Source organism: Trachurus japonicus, chromosome 1 (assembly GCF_045865225.1).
Source record: "Trachurus japonicus isolate A0001 chromosome 1, Traja_1.0".
Lineage (NCBI taxonomy): Eukaryota > Metazoa > Chordata > Actinopteri > Carangiformes > Carangidae > Trachurus > Trachurus japonicus.
Window position 1 is genome coordinate 26,748,255 of NC_140907.1, and position 12,244 is coordinate 26,760,498.

Consider the following 12,244-nt stretch of genomic DNA (forward strand, 5'->3'; position numbering starts at 1 on the left):
CAAAACATCCTTACAGCTTATCGCATTCATCTGCTTGTTTATGCAACAAGTATTTCCTAAAGAATTATGATCGTTGCCTGCCCGATTTTATCTCTTCTCAACCCAAATCTTTTTGGGACTCATGTCTACATACGGTATTGTAGTAGGCACAGACACAGACACTGAAACACTGAATATTATACTAACATTTGGGCTGAATTCTAGGGTTACAGCAAAAACTTGAAGCTGAGATTGCTTCCATCGACACATTTTTTAATGGTTGAAAAGTCATGTTTTCTTTTCCACTACTTTCCCGTCATTTTTCCCTGATCCAGTAAAAAACTTGACATTACAAGGCCACAGAGAAAAGTAGACCATTTACTCATAAATTAATCTTATAATTTGTGATATATTGTTGAGTATGGTAGATTGTGTTTTAAAAGAAACGTTACACTCAGGCCTGTTGTTCTGAACAGTACTTTCCTCGGGTTAACGTCTTGTGCAGGTGAGATCCGGGTGCAGAAAGACAACTCTCTGGACTTCGAGGTGAGTCCTCAGATCCAGCTGGTGGTGCTGGCCGACAACGGGCTGCAGACGGCCCACTGCAGGGTCTCCATCACCCTGCTGGACGTCAACGACAACGCACCGCTGTTTGAACACAGCAGTTACAGAACAGCCGTCTGGGAGGGGCAGGTGCACAACACCTACATTATGCAGGTACACTGCCCGTACCCACACTAGGAACATCGAGACGATATGTCATATTTAATTGCGATGATTTGGTGTCCTCATTAAAAATCCCACTTTTTCCAAAGGTGTTTGCGTCCGATGCTGACAGTGGGCTGAACGGGCAGATTGAATACTCCATTGTGTCCGGTAATCATAATGAAGCATTCATCCTGGACTCTGTGCGAGGGATCCTTGCTACCAACGTGTTGCTGGACCGTGAGATCACTCCATCTTACAAGTAAACGCACACATGTAACAGTATGAAGTATTCTCCCACAGTTAGCACGGCATTTAGAGAATCACTAGTTCTCTCAGTTTAACAGGTTGGTTGGTTTATCTGAAGCTGAAACGTGGTCCTAGGGTTTTCTTTCCATATTCTCACCAAATTAATATAAAGTACTGTCCTTTTTTTGTAAAAATTTGAATTTATTTCATTGGCAAACTTTCCTGGGCACATACAGTAGGAGGAGCTGTGGTTTGTGAATGATATGAAAAAAGACTTAAATTTTTTTTTTTTAGCAAGGGGGCGTTATTAATTTATTATTTGCTAAATTATTTTAAATGGGAGATCACCTTTTATATCAGTGTGTGGTCACAGTTCAGGGCTGTAGGGTCAATATCGCATTGTGATTTGCGAACACTACCTGTATACAGATCCCACATTCTGTAGTGGGAGCATTAACGTTAAGAAAAAAATACCGTATTTAAGATCTTCAAGGCCCTAATTAGTGAGTGTTGGTTTATACACTGTTGCCCATAAAGTTGGAATTATTTTGTTTTCAGACACATTCCTATTTTTATTCTTATTATAAAGGTACGTTTTGAGAGGATATACACTTTATCTATCAAGAATAAATCACAATAATTTCATGAGAAGAGGTAAAAAAAAAAAAAAAAGGTTTATTCAAACTTCATGGGCAATTGTGTTTGTCTGAATAAGAAAATGGAAATGTCGTCATTTTGCAAATCACAGCTTCCATTATGCAAATCTGACGCAACGGGCCCTTGGTCTTAATCCAGCAGTTTCATAATGGCTGTGCTTTTCTTTATAAGACACACTGCTGACAGATTTGCTGACAACATAAAAACTCAAATGGAATATTCTTCCGACTTCAGCCATGGCAGCATCACCGCGGGCCGTTGTGCAATTCTTGCTTTTCAAAATGACACATTGAAAATAGTCAAATGGTAGCAGTTGAGTTGTTTTTGATTTGGAGGATATTTTATCTTGTATAATAAAATCAATACTCTCCAGAACATATATTCTGTCGAGTGCAAACATTTGTTTACCTCTGTACCGAAGGCTGGTTCTGCAGGCAGCAGACAGGGGGAACCCTCCACTCAGCAGCTCCACCACCATCAGGGTCCAAGTGGTGGACGTCAACGACAACAGCCCCGCCATTCCCCCCATGGAGCCGGTAGTTATAGCAGAGAGTAAGACCAAGCTTCACCTCTTAACGCTTTTAATGACACATCCTCAAGGATAAATAAATAATACTGTGTTCCCTCTATTCATGCTCCCGTCTTCACATGTTCTGCTTCTCTTCAGATCTGCCAGCAGGTTACATGGTCACCCAGGTGACCGCCAACGACGTGGACCTGAGCTCAACCATCACCTACAGCTTTTCAGACAACAGCAGCACCAACAGCCCCTTTGCCATCGACCGCTACACGGGCGTGATCACTCTGACACGAGCCCTGGACTACGAGGAGGAGACGGATTACGCTCTGACAGTTTGGGCGTCCGACTCCCTCCACCAGACCACAGGGGAGGTCAGAGTTCAAGTGCTTGACGTCAACGACAACGCTCCGGTCTTCACCCAGGTCTCCTACCAGGTACAGATGATATATTTCTCAATAAAAAAGGGAGACAACGTTATACAGCAGCTGGTTGGGGTCAGCGAGCCATGAATAAGATGATAATTATGTTCATGGTGGAGATACAACTTTCTATTAAGACATTTCAGGATTTATAAGATTAGGCATAAATTGTTTATCAATGTCTTAATAAAGAGATACTAAGGATAACTTTTGGTTTGCCAGTTTAAAGAAAGTCTGTGTGCCTTCAGCATAACATGGTTTGTCTTTTTTAGGTCACAGTTTCGTGAAGAATGTTTTTTATATTATTATTCTAGATACTTTTTCTGAGAGTAAACTGTCTATCAGTGGAGCTAAGCTGGGGGACGTTTGCAAACCTGGAAACCAACTACTCTTTGATAGTTTATTAACAACTAATGTAGCTTTTAATACCCTTACAAATCCTTTGTAAAGTATATCTTGTCAGCGATTGGCACCTTAAATACATCATGATGTGACTCATTTTTTTTAAGGTGGAACTGTCAGAGTTGGTCACAGGAGACACACTGATTGTGTCGGTGTCTGCCACGGACAAAGACTCAGGACTCAATGGCAAGATCATCTACAGGCTGCTTTCATCTCCTCTGCAAGGCTTCTACATCCAGCCAGACGATGGTAAGAAGACTAATGAATCCTCCAATAGCGCTGATATAAATGTCGATTACAGCAAACCACTTACTGTGTGAATAGAAAAGGAGGACTTTAAGAAGTCACTAGAGAAAAAAACAATAATACCATAGTTCGATAGAAACATAATTCTTTTGTAAATTATATTACTTTAAATCTTTACAAGATTCATAACTTATGACTGTCTGGTGGTCTGATTCTCATATCCATCCCTCTTATTCTCTCCATTAAAATCAGTTTCTCTGGCACTGTTAAAGCAGCACACGCCAAAGAAAAGCGCAGAGAGAGTCTTTGCCTTGTTATGAGCAACTCGGCGAACAATATCAGCCGTTGCTTGGAGTTTTCATTGTGCCAGTAGCAGTATATTTCTCCAGTGTTTGTATTTTCGAAGTCTTGGTTAAAGTGCTTCAAAAGAGTCATGCCTATCCTATTATCTCCCTTTTAAAAATCCAAACCCCAAGAAAGAAGATAAATCCTGCTGAGCTGAAAACCAAACCAGCAACCCCCTCTGTACTGGCCAGTCTTTCCCACTCATGAGTGATTTATGGACTTCTACGATGTTTGAACCCCAAAGTTTAATATTAGAGAAATGTATTTGACGTGTAATGTGGTAAGGAGCACTAATGGAAAGTGAAATTTGTATCAACGTTGACTAAAGCTCTCTAACTAGAATCCAAAGCTTTAATGTGATGCTTTTTGCAGCGCCATGCATCTCAGTTTTTCCATGCATTATGTGTTTCACAAACACAAAGAGGTGGTGCTGCGTTAGAGTAAAGCCTCAGAATTAATAAAGTCATCCCGGAGAAACGTTTAAGTGGCAGTGAAGTGGAATAATAAATTGGATGGACAAACACTTCATTGTCATCCAAGAGGAAAATTCGCTCTTACAGTCTGCATATGGAATTCATTTAGGAATTGTCATACAGGAAATTATGTTGCATTGTGGTGTCTAATGACAAGGGCAATTTTTGATTCAACTCAGCTCGCAGTATATTGTCATGCAAACAGACATGTTTTATAGTTCTTATTCTGGAGAGAAACACGTCCAGTAACAAACTGCATATTTGTTAAACCATCTGTTAAGTCAATTCAAGGGATTTTTTTTATAGCTTTACATTGGTGAGGCCATGTCTATATACCATGTAAGCAGTTTCACATTTAAAAAGTGCACTGAATTTGACGGCAATAATATTTAGATAGTAGCATAAAAGATATAGAAATTGATATATTATGACCTTATTGACAAAAGTTTGAGCCAGATGTGACCAATGTTTCCCGTCAAGCAGAGAAAGAGAATTAGCATAAAACATTAGTTTCTGGCCCCCTGATAGTAAATCTGAAACCATCTCTCTCTTTCGATTTTTTTTCTTACTCTTTATAAGCCCCTGAGAAAAATACCAAGGCTCCTTAACTGCTCTGCTATGTTTACCAGCTAGTCTGCTGTTTATTGCTGAGCCTGTATGCTCAAAACAGCTGCATGTTTCTGCTCAAAAGCTAAATAAAAAAACAAAACAAAATGACAACACTGGCTATGAGCTGAAGTAAACAACATTTTTATATTAATCCCAAGAAGTGACACCTCAGCAGCCATTGTATATAGCACTGTTTATTTCCATGTCTTCTGCATCATCATCTGTCAAGCTTTTTTTTTTTTTTTTAATATGTAGCTTTAGCCTCAGCCCTTTAGCACAATAGCATACATGTCACCATCAAGTGCTTGGCCCCTACTATAAGGCATTTTTTAACAAGCAAGACAACATGACCTTGATAAGCCAGCTACAACACATAGACTGCCAATTCAACAACAACATCAATAGCTTCCTAGCTAGTAATGAGAGTCTGTGTTATGTAATGTATAAAAATTGACGAAGAATTTATGGTAGTAAATCTGGCAAAGTTATCGCTGTAAACTGCAACAGAAACTGGCTTCTTCACTATGAGAAACTCCTTTTTACATTTTACAGGCATTAAATCCAGTGCTAATATAAAAAAAATTGCTGTCTTACAGGCTCTGTTTTCACCAACAAGCCTCTGAAGGCCATCACCAACAGCAACTTGATCCATCTCCTGGTCGAGGCAAGAGATGGAGGCGAACCCACGCACTCCACCGTCACCTCCATAGACATACTGATTCTAGACACCAACGACCACGCGCCCGTGTTCCACCAGGACGTCTACACCCTCACCGTACCGGAGGACACCCCGACGGACACCACCCTCCTGACGCTGTCCGCAGAGGACGAAGACTGGAGCCCCGAAAACACCCGTCTGCACTACGCCATCACCAGGGGAAACGAGGAGAAGCGATTCTGTCTGGAAGTTAAAATGCTCCAAGTTGAGAATCAGATGAAGAATCTGGGGAAACTCGTTCTGTGCAACCCTTTAGACCGAGAGACCACGGAGACGTACACACTGACGGTGAGCGTGTCCGATTGGGGAACGCCTCCGCTGAACAGCTCTGCAGTTGTTATGGTGACCGTGACGGACTGCAATGACAATGCCCCCGTGTTTTCCAGCAAAGAGTACCATGCACGGGTGAGTGAGAACAGCCAAGTCGGTACCAGGCTGGTCCAGGTCAGCGCTCATGATCCCGACCTGGGGATCAACGGCCTGTTGAAGTACGATATCATCTCTGGGAACAGCAAAGGACACCTGAAGCTCGACCCTCACTCTGGCCTGTTGGTGATCAACCACTCGCTTGACTACGAGGAAGACTCAAAATACACCGTCACTATCAGAGCCACCGATGGAGGCGAGTCGTCTGAAGGGCATAATGTTGCTTTTACAGTCGTCTTCATCACCATTATGGATGAAAATGACAACACTCCATACTTCACGTTTCCGACCATTAACTGCTCTGTGTTCGAGAACCTCCCGGCATTTACCCACGCCTGTTCGGTCCACGCCCTCGACAATGACTTAGGCCAATACGGTCAGGTCGCCTACTCCATTCTGTCCTCCTGCTTCATGGACTACGGCAGTGGCAGCCCAGACAGGAAGGAGGCCTTCGCCATCGACCCACTCACAGGAGACATTCACACCAGACAGACCTTTGATTTCGAACGCGAAAGCGAGTACTGCTTCGTGGTGGAGGCCAGGGACAAGGGCGACAAAGCAGCGACAGTGAGGGTGCAGATGACCGTCAAGGGAGTGGACGAGTTCAGCCCCATCTTCACCCAGAAGCAGTACCACTTCCTCCTGCCTGAAAACGTCCAGAGCGGCGAGACGGTCGGTTATGTGATGGCGATGGACCACGACGGAGGGGTGGATGGGGTGGTGGAGTACTCCCTAGCGAGCTCGTCATCGTTTTTCTCAATAAACAAAACAATCGGTGCTATCTTCGTGTCAGGTCCTGTATTTCGCAGGCGAGGTCACACCGAGGACATGGTGCAGATGGTCGTGTCCGCGAGCAGTCCCAGACCGGGCTCCAGGTCTACCACCTGCATGGTTTTCGTCAATATCTCTAGCTCGGCAGAAGCATTCACCGGGGTTCCCCTCGACGTGCAAATGCTCAGTCTGAGCGCCTCATTAATCATCTTCCTCTTCATCCTCGTTGTTTTTGTGGGCATGGTTCTCCGGTACAAGATTAAAGAGACTGCAATCAAAAAGGCAGCCGCCATCGCCGCAAACTTGAACCGTAGCACAGGATCGTTCAGTCGATCCAACAGCCAAACGCCGAGTGTCATCTCACTGCAGGAGATAAAACGGCCGAGCATCTTGCTGACCACCAGGGACGTATCAAACCAATACAATCAGTCGGACTCGAGCGGCCGTGGGTCGGCAGAGGGTGAGACAGCTGAGGACCAGGAGATCAAGTGGATTAATCAATACCCCTGTCGTAAAAGAGACAAATCTGTGCAGGACAACCAGACCAACGCAGAGATCCCAGATCCTGCCTTAGCTGGAGATACTGTCTCCTGCCATTCTATCGACGTAGGGCCGGAGCATCTTTTATCAGTCAATAAAAGTTTAGTCTCAGGGATGGCCAGCACAGAAAGCCTGCACCACTTCAAAGAGGAGGGAGGAGGTGAGGGGCTTCTTCCTGCAATCCTTAGGGTGAGGGATTTGGAGGAGAACATGGGGGCGAAAGGGTACGCTCCCCTCGCTGAAGCCCACGGCTCGGCAGATTCTCTCTCCTCGCTGATTTGTCTAGACGAGCAATGGCAGGGCAGCTACAGCTGGGACTACCTGCTGGACTGGGAGCCACGCTTCCAGACTCTGGCATCCGTCTTCGCAGATATCGGGATGCTCCCTGACGAGGAGCTTCAAGGCGGCCGCGAGGATATGGCGGCAGAGTCGAGCTACCTCATGCCCCCGCCGCCTCTAATAACAGGAGTGGCTCAGGCTGGCATCAGAACTGTACCCCCACGAAAGCTGGGGCGAGTGCCAAGTCTGAGCAGGAAGCCCTCTCACCGCAAATATGCGTACTCGCCCCTAGCCAGGAACACGGGACTTACCCCGTCAGTCATGACACCAACTTTCTCCCCGTCACTGTCCTCTCTCACCATGAGGACCCCCAGTGCCTCTCCAGTCGTCTCTGAGACGGGCGTAGGGGGCATCAGACTTGACTCAGGGCCCCTCACTGCAAGCCTGTTGGAGGCAGAAATACAGGTGTAGGCAGGAGGTTTGACCTAGATGCATTTTATTTCATCTTCCATACACTATCTGAGGGTATTTCCCCCAAAGGGACACTGCACAGTTTGACTGTAACTTAGGTTTACTGATAAGATTTCAAAGAACATGTGAATACATAAGTCATTTTAGTGATAAAACGATTAAGTTCTGGACTCACTTTCGTTTTTTCAGTTGTTTTGGATCCATGTGTTTCATGGGTCTACTGTATCTAGACTCAAGGGGGCGATACCAGGCAGCACTGACATATGAAGGTAATATAGTCGTTTAATTTCTTAGTTTGAGGCTGATTCCTTAACTTTGTTCTTTAATAAAAAACTAATATCTGGAAAAGCCCAAACTCAGCCTTGCATTATATTTTTTATAATGCAGCACTCTGAATGAGAGCAGATGTTTGGGTCAGCAATTAATTATTGAATGTTTTATTGTAAACATGTCTACATATGCAGAAAATGAAACACTCTGTTATTGCAGTTGGTTGCAACTTCTAAATGGAAACTTTTTCAAGGTTGGTTTAACTTTAATAACCAAAGAAAGGCAACATTGTTCTGTGGTTGAGTCTATCTTCCTGGAATAATAAAAGCCAGCGTTTTGAAATCAGGCCCTTCTTTGCCCCCCTCTTCTTTAATATATTCTGCCAATAAAATGCCAGTAAAATCCCATGACGAACAGAGCTTATTTTATTCCTTTCATATAGGACAGTTCTTAATTTCAGTATTATGTTGTTTGGCCAGAAAAGAGTCAAGGCGTATGCAGACATCATCCAAAAACAAAAACAGAGAAATATGAGTGATTCTTCACTGACACTAATTTCATATGGATTCAAGACGTGGGATCTACAGTATTGTACTACTGTCACTGGTCAGCATGTTTGCAGATTTTTTATAAACCACTTCCAGGTTTTCACTGTTTTACATTTTCTCATGGATAGAAATGATCTGTTCCCTCCATGGTTGTTATGTGTGTGTGCTGACTGTAGACTGTGGACACCTTGTTAACAAAAAAGCACTTTGAATTTTGAGTTTTCATTTCAATAAATTTGCAATAAATTAATTCTGTATTGAGTGTTTTCAAGATTTTCAATCAGGAAGATTCATCATTCGCTTGTGTAAAATGTCTTATTCAGGACAGGCTTTCTTCATAGATAGATAAAAAATTGAATTAGACAAGAAAACTTGCATAAAAGTAAATAAGTTGTGATTTTTAAGGGCCACACAGAGCTAAGACCAAACGGCTGCATTTTCATTTACCCGTGCTCGAATGTAAGAAACACTTTCCCTGAATTTTACACTGCTTGGTTTGGCTTTAGGATAATCCCACTCGGGTTGAGCTGTCTCTGCAGATTGTTTGCAGTAATGGAATCAATTTATCAGTTCTTCAATGTTTCCACAAAGCAGCGCCACATCTTAAAAACCTTGTCAGGTTTAAACCGCGCTGATGATCGCAAATCTCTGCCTCTGAATCCCTGCCCATGTCGTAGATGCGCTCAGCGATTCCAACATGAAATGTGAAGGGATTATGTGAAATAAAATGGCTATTCAGTGTGGTTATCGGGCGAACAGCGTTCATCAGCAGCGACCCAATCCTCGTCTGTTTACTGATGGACCATGAAATAAGTCATTATCCAGCATTGTTGCATGTTTTCTTCTCTGTTATTTGCTGTAAGAGGAGGCTTTGGAGGAAACTTGACATCCTTTTGCTAACAGTGAACCTGAACATCTAAGAATTCAGCTTCTCCAAGAAAAGTAGAGAAATACAAAGTGATTCAACGTGGCTCCACTTGGTCTGCTGTTAATCCAAAATGTGTTGCCCGCGGGGAACATACGAGCTGAGGAAGCTGAGGAGCTAAAGTCTTTATCAGATAGTTTCATGAAAGATAATAAACAGTCGGCCCTCGAACCGTACCAGCCAAGTGTGCCCTGCATGTAGTCACTGATAGGTGCGTAATTATTTATTGACTCAGTTCAGTCTCTCCTCTGCACCGCAGTGGGTTTTGAAAAGCTCTGCACTCTTCTGTGTTTGTGATTTCAGCAGGTCCTTGGCCTCGGGATCACGGCGTTGGAAGAGATCTGGAGCTGTATCAGGTGATCTGACCAAACAAGCTTCTGTGTTTCAGTGCAGAGCTCCACAGTCCACACCAGCTGATCTGTGGATCTTTATCGAACACGGCCTGTCACTCAGTCAGGCAACTCAATTTGCTGAGAGAGGTCAAGAGGTCTCAGGTACAATCTGTTTTGTTTTTTTTACATTAAGGTTTTTGGATTGTGATAATTCAGCTGTATGCAATCTATGATTACAGCCCTAGGTTTGCTGAGTATAAAATGAGTAAATCAATTAAACACTAATCCATGAAAGTATATAAAACATGATGACAAAATAATGAAGGATTTCAACACAATCACAGTTTTTGTGAGTATAGCTGTCAAGTTGATCAGAGGTTAAGGGTGAGCCCCCCACCACAGAACAGTCTTTATCTCCATAACCAAAAGAAAAGATTATCATCTGATAAAACACAGCTGTGCTCTCATCCTGGATTGGATTTCATATTTATCTCAATTTGCATTCTACAGGGATATGTAAAACGCATATATGTTCTGGCTTGTATCTCAAGAGACTTGCGGCCATATGATGCACTGGAGGAATTTAGCTTGCATTCACTTGGCAGAGAAAAAGTTGTGGAGTGGGAAGGTGCAGTCGAGGTGACGGTTGATTTTATAATGTATTATTTATGGATTGCTTCATTTTCCACTTGCCTCAACATGTGATGTGATGTTTCCTCGACTAGAAGACAATATACAGACTGTATATGTTGCCCTGTAATGTTTATATATACTGTATATACAACATATTTTTGTGTTATGGCTTAGTGCATTCAGTCTGTGTCAAGTGTATGCAAATGGCTTTTTACTCTACACATGGCATTTTAGTTGTCAATCCTTTTATGTTTGAAAAACTACATATGTTTGGTGAAACTGCAAAACAACAACTTCACCGTCTTTCCAAACTCATTCTCAGCACTTGGTTTCACCAAAGTAAAGCAACACTGTCAAGTACTGAAAGCTGACATCAATGTCTGGTAAGATTCATAACATGTTTACTTATCCTGTGATCAGACACTTCCTGATCTCAGTAAAAAAAAAAAAAAAAGAGAAAACGCTCACATCAATGTCCGAACAGAGTCATTATAATGTTTACTCGCTCTCTGATCAGACACTTCCTCATTTCGGTTCTATTATCTCATGCAGACAAACAACTTTTGTGACTGATTGTATTATACGACATTTAACATTTGAGATTTTTTGTCATTTTTGTTAAATGAAAACAGCTTTTATGGGAGCAAGGCTTAAGCCAGAAGCCGCTCTCCCAGGTTCAACTGGGTATTTGAAGAAATGCAGTTTTTTGGTACAGTACTGCCGTGTTAGCTTCATTTTTCAGTGCAGGAAGTTGCTGCTTTGAGCTTGCATCAAACCACACAATTCATGGTAGATTATCAAACGTGAATGCCTCACTTTTACTGTTTACATCCTGTTTATGTGGTGACGATGACCCTAAAAATTCCCAACTTTGCTTTTTTCTGAACTTTTTGTTGTAAATAAATAGGAAAAAAAAATAACTAAGTGATGCTGGCACTTCAGGAAATTTAAAGGAACTGCTGCTATTATTGATCCTATCTGTGATAAGCTGTACAAAATAGTATCAATCCACCTATCAGTCCTGCTGTATAGGTCTCAATTTGGAGATGCATCCAAATATCAAATGCCCAAAGATATTAATACTGTTTGATGAGGGGTTTCAGACACTTTTTTGGAGACAAGTGCGGAACAGCAAGGATCAGGGTCTGGTTGCCTCTTATTAGTGGTGGATATGCGGTTGTTGGGGAATGATATTTGCCCCGATGCAGCTTTTACAGAATGCAGATAAGATTTTAGTTTAGAAGTGAGCCAGAATATGTTTATGGTCTGAGCAGCAGGATTTTGGCACAAAACATAAATCATCATCTTCAGTATTATAAATCACCACTGGGCCCTTTGACTCCAGACAATCAACACATGTGCAGAGTCTAGATAGTTTTCCATAAACCTTTAAGTTCATTTATGCTGTGTTGTTGAAAGATTATGTAAACATTGTCACACAGAGAGCATGCTTCATGCTTCATTTGCGAGCTGGAAACAATCCAAATGTTTTCTGTTTTCTCTCTTCCACCTTTTTCCCCCCACCTAAAACAAAGGGGGGCATACTTGACAGGAGAAGGAAAGGCTCACCGTTTTTGCATTTAGGCATTTTTTATCATTTATTCATATATGGCTTTTTTTTTCCATAGACATATATAATCTCATCAAAGAGATAACAGTGCAGTTTACATAAAGAATTAATCACAGAACAGGAACAAGTAAACTGCACTCAGTGACCAGCTTACCTC

At 42.4% G+C, this 12,244-nt stretch overlaps 1 protein-coding gene across 1 annotated transcript in view; it reads left to right on the forward strand.

Annotated features, from left to right (window-relative positions):
• Positions 1 to 8,874, forward strand: part of dchs2 (dachsous cadherin-related 2) — a 33,963-nt gene extending 25,089 nt beyond the window's left edge. Inside the window, exons 15-20 of the mRNA XM_085782981.1 lie at positions 485 to 696; positions 795 to 946; positions 2,012 to 2,142; positions 2,258 to 2,544; positions 3,039 to 3,180; positions 5,201 to 8,874. Of these exons, the coding sequence (XP_085639107.1) occupies positions 485 to 696; positions 795 to 946; positions 2,012 to 2,142; positions 2,258 to 2,544; positions 3,039 to 3,180; positions 5,201 to 7,809 (3,533 nt within the window). The 3' untranslated portion in view covers positions 7,810 to 8,874. The remainder of the gene's footprint in view (positions 1 to 484; positions 697 to 794; positions 947 to 2,011; positions 2,143 to 2,257; positions 2,545 to 3,038; positions 3,181 to 5,200) is intronic.
• The last annotated feature ends 3,370 nt before the right edge of the window (positions 8,875 to 12,244 follow it).